The following is a 24,564-nucleotide window of genomic DNA, read 5'->3' as shown; positions in this document are numbered from 1 at the left end:
TGTTTTAACATTTTTTTTAACAGTAAAACGGTAGTGGTGACACATGATTGATGCAGCTGCTGGGGGTACTTAATTGACTAGAAGCAGATAAAATGTGGGTGCCCAAGGTTGCAAAATACAGAAAAGGCAAATCAGAACAATCTATATATTTATACCTTGATGTGACCGAGTATCCCATTCAGGGAATGAAATTAGCATCAGCCACCTGCCAAATACAGGATAAATGTTGGCTGTGGCAGGTAGAAATTTCAGGTCACCTGCCACTATGGCAGATAAGTATTCCTTATATTAAGAAATGTTATTTAAAAAAAGTAATTCATAAGTTAAAGGTGCTAAATTGAGAGCATATCTATTGCCTCTCAGGCAGTGCACTGTGGCGGCCGTGAGCTAGCCATGGGGCATGCAATGCACGGCTATGTCAACAAAGCATGGAGAAGCTCCGATCACAACAGGCACACAGAGGGAGAGTGACTTCATTCTCTGTTCAGGTAGACATTACTCCTCTATATCTTTACATAGACAATAGTTGTTTGCTGCTATATTAATGCTCTGAATGTCGAACAGAGAACAGGGATTAAGGTTACATGATATATTCCATATATTTCTACTGTCTGGTACCACTTACATAGATTTCAGAAGTGGCAGACAACAAACTGAGTGGCTGGTAGAAATGTTAAGTGGCCTGCCACAGTTGCAGGTGAAAAAAATTAATTTCAGACCCTGATCCCATTGACAAAATCAGTCGTGTTAAACTCTTTTGCATATTCACCTCACAGGTCATGCCACCTTCATCCTTCCGGTTAAAAAAAACGCCAACAACCCAAAATTTAAGAGTTGTTCCAGTGTGGGCCAACAGCTCCCCCTGCTGGGACACAACATCCACTGCATCTTTACAGACTCCTTTAGGGTCAGTTCAACAAAATCACACAAAGCCATATTTTGCCAGTTACTTCTAGTGTGTTGCATATTTGAGAGGAGAAAACAAGTTATTGTGATTTTCTTAAAGGTCCCATATCATGCTCATTTTCAGGTTCATACTTGTATTTTTTGTTTCTACTAGAACATGTTTACATGCTGTAATGTTAAAAAAAAACTTTATTTTCCTCATACTGTCAGCCTGAATATGCCTGTATTTACCCTCTGTCTGAAACGCTTCGTTTTAGCGCATTTTGACGGAATTGCAACGGAATTGCAACAGAATTGCGTTGCTAGGCAACAGCTTGGGTCCATGTGTACTTCCTGTCAGCTGATGACATTCACATACACTGCAACCAGGAATAAACTGGGACACATTTAGAATGTTTACGTTTCAAATTGTGACAAGGGTCTAAATATTAAATCCTGAAAGCTTGTATCAAATGCAGAGTTTCTGAATACAGGCTGTGTGTATTTCCCTGTGGATTGAGTGTTTCGATACTTTCACAGTATTTATATAGGACTTAAGCCTGCTTTATAATAAAAAAACATGAAAATCTCACTTTTTTTATAATATGAGACCTTTAACTTGAGATGGGGCATTTTAAATAATTAGACGTGTCTCACAACATTTAAAAAAAGCAACATTGCACACATTACTCCTTTTTGTTGGAAACATTTTCAGTATGGTTTAATGAACATTTCAGAAAATACAAATATACTTCACAAATATATAATATTCTGACATGTGAAACTGCTTGTCCATTCACCAACCTGCCAATATCAATGTAAATTCAAACATGTAAACCCCAACATTTCATTTTCACCCTTTCCAGTTATTTTTTCATGCATTCTAAATAACACTACGTACACATTCCCCACCCACCAAACGCCAAACGGCATTAATTGTAAACAAATAATTAGGCTTGTCCTATTGGACAGGTCATGGGCCTGTAGGTAACTGCTGATACTACACAATAAGGTTGGGGTAAATCCAATTTCACTTAATTAAAGCAGAGTTCAAGAAGATAAAATTACTTTACATTTAATTAAATTCCTGAACTGTAAAAACCCTCAACCCTGTCACACAGATTTACATTCACAAAAACTCATGTGCGTGAATACACATATTCCACAGAATACACATATTCGTAAAGAAGAGGCATGTAGACATGGACTGTGTGTGTGGTGAAGTGTTTGTACCCTTGCCTTTACTATCCTTGAGATATCCACATGCTCTGTTGAATGGCACTGACTTGACCTAACACCACCGAGCCCGTCAAGCGTCCCTCTGATTCAGGAATGAAAAGGTATCTGGCTGGAGTCTCCTCATAACTTCTCACTAAAAAATCAAAGCACACAGTAAAAAAAAAGAAAATATTCAGATATAAATATTATATATGAGTTAGTCCAATAGCTACTTCAGGGTCTTTAAGCAGGTCGCTGTTCAGTATTATCCTCTGTTGCATAGTGTTAACATCACCTACTGTAGGCTGTAATATTCTCTCGTCTAACACCTCTATGACTATAATGTCCCCTTGACCACCTCGCATGTTGGACCTCTTTGCTTTAGAAAGACGTTTTTAGCATCCAACCTCATGTTTTAAACCATTCCCTCTTTATGTCTGTCACACTGCAGCGCTGCTCTGATGACACATCGTCGGCTGCTGTACTATTAATATTCTGTAAACTGCTTTAGGTCAAATACTACTACACATACACTACTAACTGCAATTTTAGGTACACTGATTGTGCTAATGATCAAATCTCTTGAACGCATATCTCCTCATGAACAAGTGGCATTCATCAGGCCGAAACTAGCAAATTACAACAAGTTTGTGCTGTTAAGAGAGTTCTGTAAATCCGACTTGGAGCACTCATACAAGTAGGCCTTATGTAAAACGTTTAGGATAAGATTAAAAAATGTTCTTGCATGATTCACAATATTTTAGCAACCACTCCTAAAGATGATGCAACTTTTAAAACCCAGTTTAGCACATAGAATTATAAATATCTAATTTAATCTTATGCTTTGATGGGAAAAAGATGAGTGTGCGCACATCCAATCCTATATTTAGACAAGGTGAAGGACAGCTGATTCATTAGAAGAAGCAGAGAGTATCAACACTGGATTATAGCTCCCAAGCTCTTTTTTTTTTAACATGTCAGCCCTACCAGGTTTGAGTGTGGGAGACATTAGTTACCTGTCCAGATGAGAGAGGACTTCGCAAAGCTGGGAGAGCAGTGCACGATGCTTGTGAGGGTTTCCCTCCAGCACTCCGCTGAGACGACTCAGGTATGAGTCCAGGTTCACATGAGACGCTGTCTCACCTGTACCTATTCAGAAAAGACAAAGAAAAAAATAAATATCCCATATTTACAAAAAGCTAATACTAAACACGTTGAATAACACTTTACATATCAAAGGACTGAATCCAATATTTGTTATGTGTTAATGATAATAAATTTAAACAACAAAAAACAAGAAAAGTCAAAGAAGAATTAAATCCACATGTCCTCTCCAGATGAAATATCACCAAATATAAGCACTGATATTGCAATCCACTTCTAGGAGAATTAAGTGTTTTTTTCCCTGGTGGTTTAAGAATGCCAACATTATCAATACATTTATACTATGGGACTAAACTAAATAAATCTAGCGTGAAAATATAACATACTATCAGAAGATTTATCTAATATCCATCTGTCTTGCATTTCTCCTCTGAATAAATACAGCCAACTGACTGCTGACCTGGCAGGGGGACCGATGACAGACTGTTGACCAACGTGTGTTTGATGGCCAGCAAGTGCTGGTGAAGAGCCTGGGTACGCTTCTCGTCCAGCCCCAGTTCAGCCTCCAGGCGCTCTTTAGCACTGTACATGTCCTTAATGTGCCGCTGAAGAACCGCATTCTGCTCTTCAAACTCAATGTTGGCCTTACGGAGCCGTCGCAACTCGGCCTCACGAGCTGAAACCGCAAAGAGAGAAATAAAACAGGATTTAATGGCAATATAAGAATATGTCTGGCATGATATGTTGGATGGGACTTACTTTACAGTGTCAGGAGATTTGTTAAAATATCCTACTGGCCTATTTGTCTTAGCTTTAGTACTCACTCAGCCATATTAGAATGATCATTTCCTGTTTACCTTTGTTCTGATCGAGGAACTCCTCAGTGAAGATAGGGATGTCGAATCTGAGGTCAGTAGCCTAAAACAAATCATCAGCACATGTTTGAGATTTATGTGAAAATGACATTGCAGAATATACAGTGACAAGATATGGATGTGTCATGTACCTTTGATAAAGAGGGCTCTGAACTAGTACTGATGATGACAGATGGAGTGTCTTCTGAAACAGAAAATGTATGTTCATATTACAGTGCACATGGCAGAGTACTGAAATAATAAATATACAGTATCTTGCTATTCGCCCTTGTGATGTGGTGTTCATCACATGTAGTATGATGTAAGTAGAGCTCAGTTGTTGTCACCTTTCTTGATCCTCTTGTCTTGGATCTTAGCAGTGGTGATCTGAAAGGCCTCAGTCTGCTGATAGTCCTTCAGTTCCAGCGCATACTGCATCTTCTCCCGTTCCGCCTCGTCCAGGTAGCGCTGGCAGTGCACAAATAATGTTGTGCTGCTTTACTGAGGCAACAATTCTGTATTGCTAGCGGCCGAGACGCACTGGACGCATGAGCAGCACGTGACGTCTACCTCGCTGAACTGTTGCGTCTCTCACGCCTGTGGTGTCCACACAGGCAGCATTTCTGATTTTCTTTCTACATAGAGATTGCCTTTCATAATGGCCATTTCATTTCATTATAAATGTCATTTATATCTATTTTAGACAGAAAAAAGGTTAAGAAGCATATAAGCATGTAAATAATAATAATCCACAGTTAAAAGCAGGTATTCTATTAATTTATGGAGCCACAACACTGTCTTGCAAATATTTCAGAATAAAAGCCTTGTGTTACAAATGAAGGAATTCGGTCCAAAGAAAAAAACGCTGGAGGGCTTTTATTTTGAAATGGAAACAGGAAGTGTTGAGTTAAAAATAAACTTGAACTTTTTTTCATGTCTGTGACGTATTCTACAGATATAGACATTGAAACATTTAACAAAAAAAAAGACAAAAAAGGGGAAAACTGTTGTTAAGTTGCTGAAATAAAAAGCAAGAGGTTCCACAACGCACCCGCGCTGCTTACTCATGCTATGTGGCCAGGCCGTAACGTAAAGGTTTTTAAAGGTACAGTGTGTAGGATTTGGCGGCACCTTGTGATGTGGTTGCAGATTGCAACCAACCGAGTACCCCTCCGCTCACTCCTCCCTTTCCAAGACTGTGGTAACGTGAGCAAGCAAGTGCAAAACCGTGGTAACGCCGTTGGCCTTGCTCAGCGGTCATCCTTACCATAATAACACTACTTTAGGAGCAACGGAAGTCAGACAGCGGCTGGCAGTACCACGGTTTTACACTCTGCAGCTCACGTTACCGCAATTTACTACTATGGTGGCCTTGAGGTAACGTAAAAACACAAAAGGCTCTCTCTAGAGGCAGAGTTTGGTTTGCCCGTTCTGGGCTTCTATAGAAATATGGAGGAGCAACATGGTGGACTCCGTGAACACCCGCTCCCTATGTAGATATGAACGGCTCATTCTAAGCTAACGAAAACACAACGATTCTTATTTTCAGGTGATTATACACTAATGAAAACATAGTTATAAATATTATATTCCATTTCTGCTAATACATCCCCAAAATTTTACACACTGTTCCTTTAAAAGCATGTTTTTTGGAAATTGGTCATGTAGTACATTTTATCATAAAAATGTTTGCCAGCATGCAAATTTCGCAACCGTCGAGTTGAAAAACACCACTGATGAGATACAGCTTAAAAAAAAAAAGTAAATCAGAATTTGATCTCTGCAACATCTTTATGAAAGTAAACAAGACAGATGATGATGCTCCTTGATGCCAAAATACAGCGATAACACCTGCAAATTCTATTCTTGACTGTGGTTTCTGTGTGTAATTGTGGATAACAGCCCAACTGGCCCAGTAATAAAGCATCTTTGAATATACCATGTTAAACAATACATGTAGCATGCCTACCTGTTTGTCATTCAGAGCTAGTCGCGTCCACTCTGCTCCAAGTCTCTTGGTGATTTCTGGGAAAGGTAAGTCAGGGTACCTGGCCCGCATATGTTCTCGCCGTTCATTCAGGAAGCGGACATATCCTGTTACTGGTGCCTTGGGACCATTTGGAAGCACCTTCTTTCTTTTCTTTCCCTTCGGCCAGCCTCTCTTCTTTGGCTGCAGAGAGGGGGGGAACAACACTCACATGAAGGCAGGGGCTGCTCACTCATCTGTGCTACTCCTCCTTGCTCAGTACACAACTACAATAACTACATACTAGGGTTGCAACTAACAATTATTTTCAATATCAATTAATATGCAGATTATTTTCTCTACTAATCGTTTGGTAAGTAAAATGTCAACAAATAGGCAATAGACTGTTTATTTTGTCTGACCAAAATTCAAAGATATTCAGTTTAGATAAAGGTGACCTCTGCACACTACTCCATGCCACAATATGACTATGTTCTGATCCTGCTTGGATCTTCGTCAGGTCAAAAAGATCCAAGCAAGATCAAAAGGTAGTCAATACAAATATTGTGGCATGGAGTAGTGTGCAAGCGTTGCCTTTTTCTTTACGGACACTGTTCTGATAGCCTCGCAGAACTATGTGATGTGCATATAATTAATCTTCTTCAAAGATATTCAATTTACCATCACAGAAGACTAAGAGCAGCAGCAAATATTCACATTTGAGAAGCTGCAACCAGAATTAATATAATAATAGAATTCAATAATTAAAATTGTTTACCATTAATCTTATGTTGATCCACAAATTGATTAATTACTCCAGCTCTACGCTATACACTCTAATACAACAGCCCTGTAATAACTCCTACCCCATGAAGGTTATACTGTTAGGTATTAGTTCAAACAGTTGTTATTACGTTAAAGAAGTGTTATTACGTTAAATTGAGAGGTATTTTTCTGTTGATAGTGAATTTCCTGTTTTATTTACTGAGTGTCTGTCCTTGTTATTTTGTTTCTACTGTTCTGCACAGCTGTTAACGGGACATTGTCATAAAAGAGCATAATGTGCTCAACCAACCTACCCTGTAAAAATAAAAAGAATTTCTCATAATTTGTCCCCTCCACATTATAACCTTTATGAAGGTAGGATTTATTGCAAGGTGGTTGTATTAGTATGAACAGTTTAACTCCTTTTTTTGTGCAATTTTTTTAATAGTCTGTTTATTGTCAATACTGTATATACTGCTCCTATTTTTTATACTTCCTTCTATTTAAATGGTTCATATTTTGTTTCACTTTGTTTAGCGCTTTTTTTTTACTGTGTTAGCTGATGCATCTTGTTTTTTTGCCCTATCCCCTTTGCTGCTGTACACTGCAAATTTCCCCACTGTGGGACTAATAAAGGAATATCCAATCTTATCTAAACAAAATGGTCCAATCAAATCCTTGGTTGCAAAACTTGACAACCTTATTCCTCAAACTAAAGAGGCACATTTAAAGTGCTTCCCAAAGCCTGATGATCCTGGTCAGATGTAAGTGTAGTACTCACCTCATCTTGTTGTTGATCTGCTGAATGCGAAGGTTTGGACTGCTGTGATGCATCACTCTGCTCTTGTTTGATGCCTCCCATGGTCTCCGTGTACTGGACTATGGACTGGAATTGTGGAAAATGGGTGTTAATCAGTTAGGGGGAATAAGTCTAATTAAAGAGGGACACAAATACCCCACAACTCACCTCCATGCCATTATTGACACACGGTAGACCTGAACTGAATGGACTGTAATGCTGTGCAATATGCTGCCTTCCACTGTGTAATTGTCTGAAATATATTATTTATTTTTAATATTTGTATGAGAGTTCTTTTAACATGGTCATGGAGCATATATACTGTATATTTGTATTCTGGTGGGTATTGTTCCTATGCAGAGGGTAGTTTGGTTTATTTATTGACTAAACTACATATCTTAATAATGTATGTATTTATTGTGTTGTGTTGAATGTTCTACTTATTTTGTACTGTAATTACCTTGTGCCTTTTTCTACCTTTTTTCTTTTTCTTAAAGCTGACTCGGTGTAAACTGCTCAGAATTACAATGTACTTAGGTGCAAATGGCAAATAAAACTCTTGAATCTTGAATCTTGAAGTCTGTGCAGAATAACATGGGAGAAATTGTGAAAAAGATGTAAAAAACAGCACATTTCAGCTTTTGTTTTCCACGCAGAGATGAGCTAACCTGATTGTTTGCTAGCAGTTCAATGCAGCTAACCAATAGACAATATCCAGACAAAACAGGCTATCCAAGCTGCTCACATTTTACAAAGAGTAAAATAATTACAGGAAAATGTGTATTCGTTCATACAATGATGTCTAGTCACTCCGGACAGAGACAGTTTTATAGTATTATTTTACTTTTTGTAGATAAACGTCTTGTAACTCACCCGATAATGATTCCCTCGGCCAAACAGGAAGAGCAGACAACTACCTGCAATCTGATTGGTCGAGCTCGGAGAGTCCTGATTGGTTGGCTGGATCCCAATAAAGGGAGTGTGGTCATTTCTAGAAGGTACCCCTCAAATTGCAAAGTCTCGCGTGACTTCCTGTCCGAGGATTTATCCTAATCTTAACTATTCTAGGTCAATGCCTAACCTTAACCATTCTAAGTCGGTGCCTAACCTTAATTATTCTAGGTTAATGTTTAACCTTAACTAATCGAAATGTAATGATTTATTTTAAGCATCTCGCGAGAGTTTCCCAACTACGTGGGTTACCTTCTAGACACGACTCTGTGGGTGGAGCAGAAAGTAGCATAAAATGGAAATACTCAATTAAGTACCTCAAAATTGTATGTTAGTACAATACTTGAGTAAACGTTAAGTACTTAGTTTTAATATTGACCGTTCCTAATGAATTTTATCAAAACTCACCTTTTTAGAACTGCTTTTAATGTGTAATTAATATTGTATGTTTTATATTTTTATGATGTCCTTGTTTTTATGATCATTTTATCTGTGTAAAGTGTCTTTGAGTATCAAGAAAAGTGCTATATAAATACAATGTATTATTATTATTATTATTATTAATATTAATAATGAGTTTTAACTAATTGTGAAATCCATAGAAAGCACAGAAATGTTATACACTTTGCACTTTACTATGTTAGTAAGGCATATCCTATATTATCAGAGATTTTATTTTCTTTTATATTTAGTCATTTGTATTATGTTTACTTTTTTTATCCTACAGTACTCCCATATGTTTAGCTATAAAAAATGTTGTTAGTATTTTAAGGTTGATAAGATGATGTTGTTATGCTTTTATAATAAGGATGATATTCTGTAATTGTTTCTATATTATGAAGCATGGATAAAGTTTAAATTAAAAGGCTGGATGTTTGTATGTCTCGCTTCAATAGGCCAAAATCACGTGCTCACCTCGAACAACCCCATTCCAGTAATCATAGGGCGTTTCTGAGAGAGCTTTATTTTGGAAGTCTTCACCGGAAGACGCCCTGGATTTGACTGGTTGTTACGTCATCGCGTTCCTCAGTGATCACAGTATGTAACTACATCTCTGCCTGTGTCCCAAATGAACCCCTTGTTCACTTATTCACTATCAGAATCGGCTGTATTTGCCAGGTACATACATACAAGTTTATGTTTATTTTATTTTAATTACATTACTGTAATTATTTTATGTAGTATGCTGCCTGGAGAATGACACTTTTCAAGCCAGTGGAGGGTTTTTAGGCAATTCTCCCTCACATACCCTTGTAAATTATATATTGTATCTTTCTAATTTTTTTTTAAATATGTGTGAATAAAGAAACAAACAAACAAGACAGATAAGCTTGAGAGCATTGTTTGTAGAGTGTGAGCCTGTATTACAATTCAGAAACAAGACCATGTCTTCTAATATCGGTGTCGGTCTGTTAAAACTTAAATAACACACTAGAACAACTAAGGTCATAAAGTTTCAGAAGACTGTATTTATGGAAAAGAGGTTCAGTGGGAGCATTTACTTAATTGGAACATGATATGGCACGTATGACTTTCTTCATATCCGTAGAGGTTGCCTCTATCAGTATATACACCTAAAAAAAAGATTACACCCTTATCAATCCACAAGGCGTCAAAGTAACGTGACATGTCGCTGCAAAGTGCTGTCCCATTTGTATTTATACCATTTCAAGCCTTTGGCAGCCTCTCACACTCAACCATTCACCAGGTGACATCGGTCAAGTCCCTGAGTGTTCAGGGTTTAAGGCCTTAGGGGGGACATTGAGATTGGGCTCACGCTTCTCTCTATTTAGAAAGTTTGGAATCAGTGAGTGTTCACTGCCCTCCACTGGTCACAGTGAGCAACAAAACTTTAGATTGAATAAAGCCAGAGTCAATGTAGGCCTGGTGGCAAACCTCCGGTACATACTTCCAAAATCAGAAACAAACCAACAGAAAATATCATGAAATAATAACATTAATTGATCTGTGAATATGATAGGCTGTTCTCTACTAGGCTGTTCTGTCCTAATGTTAATTTGCATGGACAGAATTGGTATGAGAGGCCTACAAATACATGACAGCAAAAATGTCACCCACTGATTTCAGAAACAATTACACAACAGTGGTTGTGGATTACTGGCTCCACGTTGTACCGTTTCATATCCACGAAGCAATTTATTTTCACTGAATCCAAACTTAGATTAAGAAAGCATACCGGTATTGCTCACCTTGCTCCAATTTCTTCTGCCAAACTCTCTGTTTTTAGACTCTTACAACAAAACTACTTCTAAGTTTTAAAAGAAGTCTCTAACTGTTGGATGATTCTCCTGTTTGAGTTGCTATGAATACTGAATTTGTTCATGGTTTCTTGTCTGGGAAACAAGTGAACTACAGATCTCACAGAACATGTTTGTCAGGGTTGGGTTCGGCTTGAACCCAAGAACACATGTTCGCAATAGATTAGGCTTCAATTCAAGAACACATGTTGCCCCGCAGCAACTCCAACTGCCTGTTAGGTTGCCTTTTAAGGATAGAGCCCTACCAATGTTGGGAAGATTACTTTAGAAATACAAGGCAAAGGTGAGCATGGCTCACACACCCACTGCTCACTATTTGACCCCTACTAAAGTACGGCCAAAGGTTTTGCCCTTTTGGAACTAATGGAACAAGTTCTACTCCGGAAACGAAATTGAAGTGGAAAAAAAAACACTTTTTGTCCAAAATTTTAAAGATTTTGGGCACATTGGACTTTTAACCCCACGAAAGGCACAACTAGACCACACTGTCAACCATCATACCAAATTTGAAGTTCCTAAGTTAAATAGTTTCTGAGTTCTGGTCTGGAAAGGAAAGTGTGACACGCGAACGGACGGAAGGACACGCAGAGCGCTATATATACCCCCGACTACGTTGTCGTGGGGTTATAATAATAGGTTACAGATTACTAGCTACCCTGTTAAAATGCAATTCAATTTTGGCATTTACAACAGCTAAATGGATATTACTGAGACCCATCCCCTTACGAGTAATGGGCTACAGCAATGGCTCAATTGGCTGCTTATGAAAGGGTGACATAGTCACTTTCACTTCCTGGCTATCTGTACCTGTAACTTAGAGGTCAACTGAAGAGGATGCCAGTGTGTTGGTTTTTGTTTTGTTTGTTTTATTTACCCTTTTAGCACATGTATATATACAGTATAGGAGTCTGTTTCTGATGGATCTCCTGTTAAGTGAAGTGTCTGTTTTTGTCTTAAATTTCAATAAAATGTTGAATATATATATATATTAAAACAATGCAATTAATATCATCTTAATTACTTCAAAATAATTCAACTGATTACATTTCATTATTTTTCTAACAAATGTTTTAAACTTGTACAGTGTAAACTCAATTCCAAAAATTACCCAACCAGATAGGCTGAGTATTTTCATCTTCCTTTGATTAAAACATCCTGTGGTGAGTTTTCTATCTAACTTTGTGGAGTTTTATTATGGAATGAAAATGGCCATTTAATGGATTCCTGTGTGTCATTGTCGATGTATAAAACGAGACTTGCTCTGCTAACAAAAACATTTGATTTGTTTTGTTTGAACTTTACACTATATTTTTATATGTGAAATGTTTTGGACACTAATATCTAAAATGTACTGGTGATTTTTGTTACGGCAGCATTTTACCTATTGTATGTTCTTTGGGTGTGGTTTTTATATGAGCCATTATAGGTTTCTACCATACCCTCACACGTATTTTACATTCCTTTCATGTGAATGGTGTTTTACTTGGGAATCTTTCTATCATGTGGTGCCAGAAAATGGAATAACTTACCTTTGCACAGTAATTGGTAACCATCACAATCCCAGAAAGGTAAAATTATAGTTTACCAGCCTGATTAAAAAAATAAGGTTGTACGCAAGGCTCGTTTTCTCAATTAATAAATTGTCTACAAAAACAAACAAAAAAGCCAATCTCAATTAACCAGAAGCTTTAAGTGACATTTGATTAGTCCGACCAAGAAAATGTAATGATTCTAAATTTACAATGATATAAAACTGAAAGCAGCTGGGAACTAATAATTCTGTCATCTACTAGTGGGAATAACCAACTAATCTTTCTAGATAGAGGAAATAGTCTGGCACTTAGTTTTATCATTGACATGTTGCTTAATTTGATATTCTTTTAATGTTAGATCTAAAAAATACAAATAAGTGTGGATTACACTACAAACTATGACCACGTATAAATTTAATAAGCTGTATGTGGCAACATCATTGTAAACCTTGAAATAAACATTAGTTGACATCCAACTTTCAGCTGTGATTATATATAAGGCTGCCTGCTACCCATCTGTAAATATTGCACACATATTGTTTAAGTGTTCTGTCCTAGCTGACACTTAAGCACAATTCAACTTGCTTCTTAGTACACCTGTAGTTTCTGCTTTGAAAACCGAGCAAACTCTCGTCTTCCACACATGCAGTTTACATCCTGAAAATTAACTGCACCCACCATAAATATAACTAGATATTTAATGTGCTTAAGGGAAGAAATTTGCATTCTTTGAAAAAAAATAAAATAAATGAAGTCTATTGTTGAACACAACACACAAAAAGGGCCGACTGCGTTAGTAAATGTTTAATGCATCATATTTGGTTAATGTGAGGACATAAAAGTAGATTGAGCACCTCAACCCTTTATTCTTGTTTAATTGTAGCCACCATAGATAAATTTAAGCAGCAGTGGAAAAAAGTCTTACATAGCTTCCACATGATCATTCATTCCCATAAAGAAACAAAAATGAACAGCCTCAACCTTTATTTTTATTTTATTTTATTTATCGTTTACAATTTTTGTAGTCGTTTATCCATTATTGTCAATCCTTTTGGCAAACCTTAGTGCTCACTGTGTTCTGTACAGTCCACTCCCACATAGATTTAACTTTGTTGGAAAGGGAGGAATGAGGCATGAGCCAAGTGGGGTCCAGGCGTTTACAATTTGTCCAGGTAGTTTTCCAAGGCTGGGATACCTTCCTTGAGACCCTTACGTTTGCGTGTCTCCGTGACAACAATACCAGGCTTGGATGCAGGGTCAAATGGGTCTCCGGCAAGGATGTTCCAATGGTCGAACACACACTGTGGGAAGGCCTGGCCACCAGTGTGGGAACGAAGGTCAGCGGTGAAACCTGGGAATGGACAGAGCAAAGTATGCTTTAATACCTTCCTGCTAAGCATCGTTTACATTATGGGTTAAAGGGTTGCAAGGAGTGATGGTACAGCAGTCACAGATGTGGGAACATTCGTTTTCCCACTCCGCTTAATAAATCAGGGCTGATTTTGACTGTTCTGATTATTAAATATAGGCTAAATAAATAATGCTTTGTTTGTGATGAAACTTTTGTTTAGTTTTAACAGCTAGCATCTCAGCTTTATCAAAAGTGCTCCAGGCACTGTGGATTTTTGATGCGTAACAGCATTTCTTGACTTTTCCTCTCCCCCTGACCTGCCGGAAATCCCCTGTAAGAAAATCATGTGTATGCACATTTTGACTCTCAAAGATTCCCCAGTCTAAAATATGTTATTTTATTTTTAACGTCATTTGACTGAGTCCTCGGTTCACCCTTCCGGGAGAGTTACTGTAGCAGCCACGGTGCTGCTTGTAGTGTCGAGGACACATGCAGCCCCTTTCCCAGTAAAAGTCCGCCACCACCACTGCATCATTTAGTTTAGTAGGTTGTCAGCTGTGTGTCTGCCTGATGTAACGATACTCTCTCTGTCGCCCGGCATAACTTTAGTGATTGTTCGACAAACAGTGTGTGTGTTTGTGCTACGTTAGCAGCTGTAGCGCTGCTGGAGGCTTTGGGCTCCCTGTAGCCACACACATACAGTCTCTGTCAACGCGGCGTAACTTTAGCGAGTGTCCGACAGACCGTATGTGTGTGTCGGCGGTGAGTGTGGGTTTGTCGGTGGCGTTATAGCTGTGAACGTAGCTGTAGCAGTGTGTGTACAGTTTACTTATCAGTGAATAAATGTTACGAGGCTACAACTCCTCTGCTCTGTGCTCCACTCAAGACCCGAGCCAACTTCCTGTATCTGTAACTCCGGCTCCGACTCTCTTAAGGTGGACCAGCTTTCTACTTAAACTGACTAAGCCGCTGCTGAGTTTTGCTCAGCTTTTTAATTAATTATTAATATTTCTTTTAACTGATAGCGTTAAATCGGTTACAATTCTTAATGTTGGTTAACGGTTAATTATTAACATCCCCAGTTTTAATACAAAGTACTTTTTCCAACTACCTGCATTTGCAAAAGCATCTCCTTTTTAGTTTAGGTGGCTTGATACATGTTGAATGTTTCACTAAAATAAGCATCTTGGGTTTCAGTAACAATATTAATTTAATGTTTGCTACTGGCTAATAAACTTAGACCAACTTCTACAATCCAACTGAAAATTGACACCGCAACAAAGCACAAAAAGTAAGCATATCATGTCATTAAAATGATTTCTGCTGAGAGCTTATCACATCTTCACTAAGGAGTGGGAGAATTGTTTGTAAACTTGACTTCTCTTTAAGACTATAAATCATAATCAGGTGACAAAATCAACACGGGCTAGAGAATTAATGTTTTGGCTGCTCGGTTCAGAACAGCCTTTATTAAATGAGGACTTACCAAATGACTCATTGACAGGCAGATAGGCCTTGGTAACACGCATTGGTGTGCCCATGACAGTGACCTCCTCAAACACGTGACCACGCCTCCTGTTCAACACACCGTAGATCCCACCCAAAGCAGCTTCAGGACACTGCAAAGTAGACAGGAGATATTGAGTCATACAGACAACACTCCAATTTGTGACATGACGGGCAAGTCAACTATGGAAAATAGTTATGGTAAATACCTGTCAATGTGCGACAAGTAAAAACCTTCCTACTACATCTCCAGTGGCACTTACCTGGATTTCCACCAGGTAGATGGGCTCCATTATCCTGGGCTCGGCAGTGAGCTCGCATGCGTACAGAACTCTGCGAGCTGTGGGAATAATCTGACCACCACCACGGTGAATAGCATCTGTATGCAGGGTCACATCATGGACGTTGAAGCGAATGGCACGCATGTTCTCTTCACAGAGGACACCCTAAAAACAATATGGAGACACCAATTGTAGATTTAAAAAAAAAAAAAAAGAAGTATATTCAGAAAACAAGATTCTCTCCGAACTTGACTGTTTTAGCTCAGTGCAATGGACAGTGAATTCTTACCTCCTTAACTGCCCACTGGAAGCCAGCCACGACACTGTCCTTGATCTCATTGAGGTACTGCACTCCCTTGGTAACGTCGACCAAAAGGTTGGGGCCAGTTCCATCGGGTCCGAAGCACCAGATCTTTCTGGCCTCACCGACATCCCACTCGTACTTGTCAGCAAGGTAGCGGGCACGGGTCTTGAGGTCTTGACGATTGGTAACTTCACCCTTCTCAATATCCTCTGCCAGGCCATCTGACAAGGGACAGGCCTTCATGAACAGACGGTTGTGCTTGTTGGGCGACTTTGACAGACAGACAACACTTGATTCTGCCTGGACTGTCTCCCTGTAGGACACCACTGGATCGGATTTCTAAAAAGAAAACAAGTTTCAATGCAAAAATGTTCACCTCGAGGGATAAGATCAAAACGACATCTTTCACTGCTAGAAATTAGATTTTTTATTTGCTTTTAATTACCTTGAGTGGAACGCAAGCATGATCCTCCTCCAGATCCTTCAGACAGATCTCCAGATGTAGCTCTCCAGCCCCAGCAACGATATGTTCTCCAGACTCCTCAATGATGCACTGCACCATAGGATCGGACTTGCACAGACGCTTCAAACCCTCCACCAGCTTGGGCAGGTCGGCAGGGTTTTTGACCTCCACAGCAACTCTCACCACAGGGCTGACGCTGAACTTCATCACTTTCATGTTGTGAGCCTGCTCATAGGTGGTGATTGTTCCAGTCTTGATAAGGTACTGGTCCACTCCAACCAGACCCACGATGTTACCGCATGGCACATCTTCAATTGGCTCAACATAACGACCCATCATCAAAATGGTCCTGGCAAAGAGCAATGGGTGTAAGTGGTAGAAATAAAAGACAATTCAGATGTGACAAATATCTGATAAATTGACTTCACATAACTGATTATACATATAAACTAATGAATCCAACCGATCAGATGTTGAAACCAACCTCTGAATTGGCTTCAAGAAGAGATCGTCCTTCTTTCCAGGGACAAAGTTTGGTCCCATGATGCGTACTTTCAGGCCAGTGGAGACGGTACCAGAGAACACGCGACCAAATGCGTAGAAGCGACCCTTGTCAGTGGTGGGGACCATCTTTGAGATGTACACCATCAAGGGAGCCTTGGAGTCACAGTTCTTGATACCTGGTTAAAAAAAAAAAAAATTGGTCTGACAATCAGTTCAAGAACTACTACAATCTGGCTAACCTACCAAGGTCTCGCCTTGAGAGATTACTGTTATTATGCAATAGGCTTCATACCCATGGCAGCCTCATCATCTCCAGGTCCTTCATAGAGCAGTTCGCAGCGGTACTTCTGGGCAGTGACAGGGGAAGGCAGGTGGATGGTGATCATTTGCAGAAGGGCTTCTCCGGCAGGCAGCCAGCGGCGCATCACAGCCTTCAGGAGTGGCTTACCCTCCTTCTCCTTGTCCTCAGTATCCAACTTGATTTCCAGCTTCTCGATCAGTTTGGCGGTTTCCTCCTTGTTGAATTTCATGATGGCATCGAACACCTAAAAGGATGTTAATTTGAATTAGTAGACTGCAATTTAACATGACCAAGCCAAGAATGTTAAAGCAACCCACAGTTTCTGTGCCCTGCTCAGAGTGAAGGTTATCATCACTGATTAATCAGGTCAAAGTGAAGAATATTCAAATCATCACTTGCAGGGCACACAGTAACCCATCTATTTTGCTCAAAGTTTACAGATACAGATTTACCCAATTACAAAATTTACACATTTGAACAATGCTGCCTTGTAACTGAACCACAACAATAATATTTTAATAAAATCACAATCATGTTACCTTGTAGATGGGGTCCAGGATAAGAGCAACAAAAGTACGGGGGAACTTGGTGCCATCAGCTCCATTAGCAGACTTCAGGAACTTTCCAGTGGATGCATCAAAGAACCTAGAGTAATACAGAAAAATGATTTACAAACGGCTACATCGATAACAGACCGACATTCTGTTCAAAATTAATCAAAAACAAGCTACTTTCTGTGTGCTCCCATCCCTCTTTTAAGTGGGATTTGTGAGAGATGTCCCACTTTGCTATGTTCCCCAATTGCGTGGGCTTCATTTGGTAATCAAGCTCTGGTTTAGAGACTCACCTATCACCCCACAGCTTCTTCATCATGTCTTCCACCTTCTTGCAGTGCTCAGCTGCTGTCATCTGGGTGTTGCCCTTGGCAGCAAACTTGGCAGCATACATCTCAGCAAACTGCTTCAGGGTGAAAGCCCAGCCATGGAGTCCAGAACCAAAGCCAACGGTACCAATGTCTGGCTCGACCTAGGAGAGTTGACACCACCACATAAGAACATGAGTATATTTTAAGAGATTTTTCAGTTTTTTAATTAAAAAATTATGGTTGTTTCAGAGTGGTACAGTCTATAAATTGGGAAACAGGAGTTAATTGATCACAACATCTTTGTTTTGAAATGCACCAGACAGAAGTTTGAGTCCTTGATCCAGACATAACAAGGCAAGTGTGTTGTATTTCAGATGAAAGGTTCAGACAGCCTCTAACCATGATTTTTCCCATGGGTCCATCTTCATCTCCGTAAGTGCAGATGATGACGTTGACTGACTCAACAATACGCTGGAATGTCTGGTAAAGGTCTTCAGCTTCAAGCTGCAACTCCAACAAGGCACGGTCCATCTTGTTCATCATCAGGACTGGCTTGATACGCTCAGCAATGGCCTGACGGAGCACGGTCTCAGTTTGCACACACACACCTGGCAGGGTTACACAATGAGACAATTTGACCTATGGGAAATGCAGATCAAGTAATTTCACACAACTTTCACACTATGGTAAACATAGTGGAAAGGACACTGCCAATTATTTACTTAGCAAATCAGCACTCAGTTTTGATGTGCACATTTTAACACAAGGAAACTTCTTGTGAGAAGAAAAAGTGTGCACTCTTGAAGTCAATGAATTATTAGCAAACTGCCCATGGGCCAAGATGAGCACATATTTTGTAGTCTTTTTAGAGTTCATTTTTAACACAAAACTAAAGTCAACACTAAAACACATCAACCTACTTTTACATCATTGTGAATCTGATCAAGCAGTCATGTCTAATTTTATATACCTGATAAAACACTGACTGGTATCGTAAACGTTTATTTGCACTGGTGTCCCCCTGTGTTTTTTTTGCTGAATGGAATAAGAAAAAAAAAGATAGTGAAAAATTGAGAATCTAGTTGGAGCGTGCACATTGGCTACTAGGGCTGGGTGATTAATCAAATATAAAATATCAATTGCGATTTTGGCTTCCAGCAATTATGAAAACAAGCTAATCGAGATAAAACTATTATTGTGCCGTATTCTGTTTCACAATGATGCTCTTGTTTTGTCTTGTTATAGATCCAGCGCACCCTTTTCCTTTATAACTGTGCTGTCCTCAGTGTGGTGATGTTGGCAACCCACCCAACCCCGTCTCTTTTACCATGCTTTGTAGGTGTGACTTTTTGCCTCGTCATCACCATTCACATCTATACAACCAATGTGTTTATGATTAAATTGTTTACTACAGAACAAAGTTCTTCATAGATCTAGCGTCTTAATTTGCTCAAAGTGCACTACCTTGACCATTTAACTTTAAAATGTTAAAAGTTTCTTTCTAAATGCTTGGTCAGTGCTTTGTGATTTCAACATTGACCTAAAATAATAGTGATTATGATTGTTGCCATAATTGAGCAGCCCTATTGGCTACTGAGGATTGTTGAGCCTCGTCCTTACCAGACACGCAGTCCACTACAACCAGGGCTCCATCGGTGACACGGAGAGCAGCAGTCACTTCAGAGGAGAAGTCAACGTGTCCTGGTGAGTCAATCAGGTTGATCAAGAAGCCAGTGCCATCCTTGCTCTGCTTAATGAAGGCCAGGTCATTTTCGCTCAGCTCGTAGAATAGGGAGATAGCGCTGCAAGTCGATGACAACTTGTTAGACAAAGTCAGATGTCAAATGGAACAATTCAAATGTCACTAAACTTGTGTTTTTCTACTAATAATTCACACTCAAAGATTACCTGATTTAAAAAATAAAAATAAAAAATCTTTTAAATTGTAATATGATGCAAGTATTTCTTCAGAGCGGATACACAAAATATGGTTAAATAAATGCAAATATCAAAATAATCAAACTAATATAGAATGCAATCAACATGTGTTACATTCCATAAATGCATTGTAATTGCATTTGCTGGGAAATATAGATTTGGAAGATACACTTAATGAATATGATGAGCTGAAAGAAAGGAATCCTACACCAAGCCCTTAGTGTCCCAACATGTGTTCAGTACAATGTAGCATCACTGGAGGTTATTGAAGTACAAAAGAGCCAACTTCTTCTTTTCAGAAGTGTAAAACTTTGAAATTTTTAAAAGCCATTGAAAACAATGTTATGCTAAAATGCCAGCATACTGAATACTGGAGTAACCCATTAAACAGGTGACCAAGACAGGGATGTCCATGTTGATTCATTCTGGCTAGATGTGCAGACATTAGGCAACACCAGTAATGTTGTTGAAGCACAGATTGATTTTAAGAAGTCCGATATGCATTACCTCGTAATATCGCATTGACAAAATCTGATGCAGACTTGACATCCACCGGTATGAACTACACAGCACAAGTCTGCTGCTTATTTTTTAATACTGTTGCTGAAACAACTTGCAAATCAATAGTAGGCAACTGAAAAAGCAAGCACATCCTTCCACAGTTATCAGCAAATTGTGATTAGACTGGCTGAAAGGATTGCAACAAGGAGACCGCCATGGTAGGATACACCTACTTTTAATGGGAAAAAAAACAGAAATTTGGCAGTGGGCCAAATATCAAAATACTTACGTAGACTTGATGGTGATGCAACGTTCCTGCTCATCTTTGCGGGTGTCGGTGAAACGGGTCTCTCCAGCACGAGATGAGGCGATGATGCCAGCCTTTGACACAAGTGAGTCCGTCAGAGTTGACTTTCCATGATCGACGTGCGCAATCACAGACATGTTACGGATGTTGGCCTTCTTGTCCATGATGGTACGGATCTGGTCCACGGTAAAGTTCACCTAAGAGAGGGAAAAAAATCAGATTAGAAGATTCATAAAAACCACCAAAGTGCTCATGCGGCACAACAACGTTTAGACTATTACCACATCCCATTTGCACAGCAGCAGTCAATATTATATTATCTTTTTTTGGAATAGTTCAAACAGTAATTTAGAAATGAAAAATGTGACAAATGTGTGTGAACACTGGAATTCTTCACTTCCCACCTTATCTGTATTCTTTGTACATTGGGACATCACTTTATGTGATATTGCTTTTCAACTATCACCTATTACCTTGTTATGTATCAATGATTACTTAAATTCCTATTTATTTCCCCTAAATGTCACTAAACCTAATAAATGGGCATTTAGTTAACTCAGGCTACATTCCAAATTGCATAATTTCTCTTTTTACTTTAGTGCAGCTGCCCTTACAAAGTACGCATACAATTGGGACATACGAGGGTGGGAACATCAGATTAGAAGATTCACAAAGAAAACACAAAAGTGCCCACTTGGCACAAGGAAGGGCATCCACTGCATATCGAAAAATGTGCTGCTGACGCATCATAAATAGTTCAACCCAGGGCGTTATCCGCCATCATCACAGCAGCCAGGACAATACCGTTACCTCCATTTAGCCTATTATATTACATAACCTCTTGTCTTTATTCACCAATCTATCAGGTGAATAACTCATATCTTTAATAAACTGACAATATAACCCATAAATAGATGAGCACTTCCACCCAGGGCGTTATCCGCCATCATCACAGCAGCCAGGACAATACCGTTACCTCCATTTAGCCTATTATATAACAACCTCTTCTCTTTATTCATCAATCTATAAGGTGAATAACTCATATCTTTAATAAATTCACAATATGACCCGTAATTGGTTGGTAAAAATAGGATTCAACCCACGTAGCAGCCGGCATACTGTCGGCACAAATAGGCCACGTGTACAGACTTTGACACTGTGCTACATGCTAATAGCTAAGCTGAGAAAACGCCGGGCCAAGACAGCAAGAAAGGCCGGTAAATAACCTCCACCAGCTCGGTACAACTTCAACAAACGTGTCGCTAACACCACAACAGACATCATCTGTAACAGCCACGTGTCTTAATTCAGCCGTTATTCATGTTTATCGATGTGAGCTGTATTTCCCGGTTTAGTTAACGTCGGCGCTAAAGAGCCGCTGCTGTTAAAGCTAGCTACCTAATGTTAGCCATTTCAACCTCGATGAGACAATCAGCCGGCACATTACCGCTCAGAACCGTCATAAATGCTTTTAACTTTGTAAAATAAGCACATAATGCAGGTTGTCTGGAGTCTCGGAGGACTGGCGGTGAAGAAGACAGAATGGCTGCCATTTTGACCAAAGCCAAAAAAAAAAAAATCCCCCAGATTTTAACATCAAAGTACGTATAATATCCGTTAAATGCCGGTGTTAATATTTACACAGATTGCACATTGGGTGTTCGGTAATGTTATAGTACTCAGAGAAGTATGATTAAACTCACCATTTTGACGGATGGTTTTGGATCCGCTTTGGTGGCGAAAAGAGACAGGAAATTTTACAACTGCCCACCTTACGAGGTCTTAGGCAGGGAAGAGGCCGCTGACGTCAGAAAACAAGGATTTATACTACGTGCAGCAGGGCCTGTGCGTCATCACGCAATATGACGCTCAAGACCATTTTTTCTCCCAAAACTTTATTGTTAACATATACGTAATACAAATATTGCAGACATGTACTCAACATAAATGTACAGTCAGGAATACGACTTTAGATAAGAAAAACAGAAATCAAGATTCAAGATTCAAGCCCTTTATTGTTATTGTGTAGTACAACGTAATTAGATTGTGACAATCCCATAGTTGCTAATGAAAAGATAATACAATAAGAGATAGTGCAATATAAATATAAAGAATATAAAAGATAATGCAATATAAAATATAAAAATACAATATGTATATTGATGAGATTACAGTTTTGCCAGATTATTGCACAAAGTGTCCGTCAGATAATTATATAATTATTGCACAGTGATCAGCATGTTATTGCAAATATCCGTAACAGTAGATTTACAGTATTTACATTGCAAAAGTGACCAACGTGTTATTGTACATTTATATCGCATGTGTGTATTCAACATAAATGTACAGTCAGGAATACGACTTTAGATAAGAAAAACAGAAATCATAATGACAATTAAAATAAAGAAGCTTCAGTAAAAAAAATAACAAGGGAAAAAAATACATAATTTTTTATTCACAATACAGTAAGACAGTTTTATTGCTTTTTTCATTTTTATAAGTTTGAAAGTTTTAATATATTCTTTAAATTCATATAAAAATCCAGTAAAATTGGTGGTATTGGCATTTCTTTCTTCTTTCATTTGTGTATGTGAAACATTTACCATGCATAATGAGTAAGTTAACAATGAATGCAATGTTATATTTATCATGGTCAAAATGTAAAATTACATTTTTACTTTCAATTTCAATATTATGATTAGTTTTACACAATATATAATCTGTCATTCGAGTCCAGAATGTAATTGAATGTTTACAATGGAAAAAATATGTGTGTTAAGGATTCTTGCTCATCATTAGGCCTACAAAAATTACATTTGTTTTCAATATCTGATAATTTTGAGAAATATAGATTTATAGAATATTTATTCAAAATAATTAAAATTTGTATATGATTACTCTCAAGCCCATGTAGCTCACTGCTGCTGCTGCTGCTGCTGCTGCTGCTGACCAAAGCAAGCTTACTTGTCAACAAAATCAAAGGAGCTTTATCATCATTCATTAGGCTAAAGTAATTGATTATTGTTCATTAGCTATTTATGTGAATTACTCTTTATATCCTTCCTGATAGTAGCCTGTTGGCCTAATTATGAATTCAGCAAAGATTAATTTTGTAAATACCTCACTGATCATACCTACAATACCTTTAAAAATGTGCAGTTTTTTAATTGTACATCAATAAATATAATTAGCAGATGAAGAATGGCTTTTTACTATGATACATTTATATATAAGATACCCTTTGCTCCAATAAGAAAGAGAAGTAATGACTTGCCTAGCAGCCAAACTAAGTTCTTCCCAATTTACAACAGATTGTGATTAGTTTCAGACACCAGGGACTAAATAAGTCAAACATTTTGAGTCTGAGTAGACTATTACCACATCCCATTTGCGCAGCAGCAGTCAATATTATGATATTATCTTTTTTTGGAATAATTCAAACAGTAATTTAGAAATGAAAATTGGACACAAATGTTTCTCCCTCGACATAATCATAAAAACAAACTTGAACCCTGAAGGCTATTTGTCATGGAAAATGTGTGTGAACACTCTGACATTCTTCAATTCCCACCTTATCCGTATTCTTTGTACATTGGGACATCACTTTATGTGATATTGCTTTTCAAAGTACCTATCACCTATTACCTTGTTGTGTATCAATAATTACTTAAATTCCTATTTTTTTTCCCCCAAATGTCACTAAACCTAATAATAAATGAGCATTTAGTTAACTCAGGCTACATTCCAAATTGCATAATTTTTCTTTTTACTTTTAGTACATACTGCAGCTGCCCCTTACAAAGTATACTTACTGTTGCATGCAGTGCGTACAATTGGGACGCACTTCTTAGTTATAACATTGCGCCTTGACCTTTGACCGTCTTGCTCAT

At 38.5% G+C, this 24,564-nt stretch overlaps 2 protein-coding genes and 1 non-coding gene across 6 annotated transcripts; all 3 read right to left on the bottom strand.

The window, feature by feature from the left end:
- Positions 1 to 1,575: 1,575 nt before the first annotated feature.
- hmg20b (high mobility group 20B) lies at positions 1,576 to 8,613 on the bottom strand. 4 transcript variants are annotated; one of them, XR_005207060.1, is made up of 10 exons: positions 7,760 to 7,781; positions 7,574 to 7,678; positions 6,031 to 6,231; positions 4,409 to 4,529; positions 4,214 to 4,266; positions 4,065 to 4,125; positions 3,668 to 3,883; positions 3,120 to 3,252; positions 2,125 to 2,257; positions 1,576 to 1,689 (listed from the first exon to the last, which is right to left on the bottom strand). XR_005207060.1 is itself a non-coding variant. In XM_037770976.1 (9 exons), exons 2-9 carry the CDS (start codon positions 7,652 to 7,654, stop codon positions 2,245 to 2,247), a joined length of 879 nt encoding a protein of 292 aa, XP_037626904.1. In that variant the 5' UTR covers positions 7,655 to 7,678; positions 8,465 to 8,613; the 3' UTR covers positions 1,576 to 2,244. The 4 variants fall into 4 exon arrangements, 3 of the variants coding, with proteins under 3 accessions (XP_037626904.1, XP_037626902.1, XP_037626903.1); XM_037770976.1 differs by lacking the exon at positions 7,760 to 7,781 and adding an exon at positions 8,465 to 8,613 and having other exon boundaries at positions 1,576 to 2,257; XM_037770974.1 differs by having other exon boundaries at positions 1,576 to 2,257.
- Positions 8,614 to 13,142: 4,529 nt separating this feature from the next.
- LOC119488168 (elongation factor 2-like) lies at positions 13,143 to 22,530 on the bottom strand. The gene is made up of 13 exons (XM_037769537.1): positions 22,378 to 22,530; positions 20,657 to 20,871; positions 19,549 to 19,730; positions 18,328 to 18,536; positions 17,911 to 18,089; positions 17,603 to 17,708; positions 17,055 to 17,307; positions 16,743 to 16,938; positions 16,241 to 16,607; positions 15,781 to 16,134; positions 15,474 to 15,656; positions 15,191 to 15,323; positions 13,143 to 13,704 (listed from the first exon to the last, which is right to left on the bottom strand). The coding sequence occupies exons 1-13, from the start codon at positions 22,378 to 22,380 to the stop codon at positions 13,511 to 13,513; spliced, it is 2,574 nt and encodes an 857-aa protein (XP_037625465.1). The 5' UTR covers positions 22,381 to 22,530; the 3' UTR covers positions 13,143 to 13,510.
- LOC119489155 lies at positions 17,395 to 17,462 on the bottom strand. The gene has a single exon (XR_005207118.1). It is a non-coding gene; the product is annotated as a small nucleolar RNA SNORD37 (small nucleolar RNA).
- Positions 22,531 to 24,564: the final 2,034 nt, after the last annotated feature.

Source organism: Sebastes umbrosus, chromosome 5 (genome assembly GCF_015220745.1).
Source record: "Sebastes umbrosus isolate fSebUmb1 chromosome 5, fSebUmb1.pri, whole genome shotgun sequence".
NCBI lineage: Eukaryota > Metazoa > Chordata > Actinopteri > Perciformes > Sebastidae > Sebastes > Sebastes umbrosus.
The sequence above is the reverse complement of the archived record's forward strand: the minus strand, read 5'-3'. Positions and strand labels throughout refer to the sequence as shown.

Excerpts from the sequence above, each read along its gene's own strand:
- hmg20b (XM_037770974.1), bottom strand. Across the intron at positions 3,884-4,064 it reads GTTCCTCGATCAGAACAAAG|CTCGTGAGGCCGAGTTGCGA; the intron begins GTAAACAGGAAA and ends TTGCGGTTTCAG. Across the intron at positions 3,253-3,667 it reads GTCATCGGTCCCCCTGCCAG|GTACAGGTGAGACAGCGTCT; the intron begins GTCAGCAGTCAG and ends TTTTCTGAATAG.
- LOC119488168 (XM_037769537.1), bottom strand. Across the intron at positions 16,939-17,054 it reads AGATGATGAGGCTGCCATGG|GTATCAAGAACTGTGACTCC; the intron begins GTATGAAGCCTA and ends TTTTTTAACCAG. Across the intron at positions 13,705-15,190 it reads GCCTGTCAATGAGTCATTTG|GTTTCACCGCTGACCTTCGT; the intron begins GTAAGTCCTCAT and ends GTCCATTCCCAG.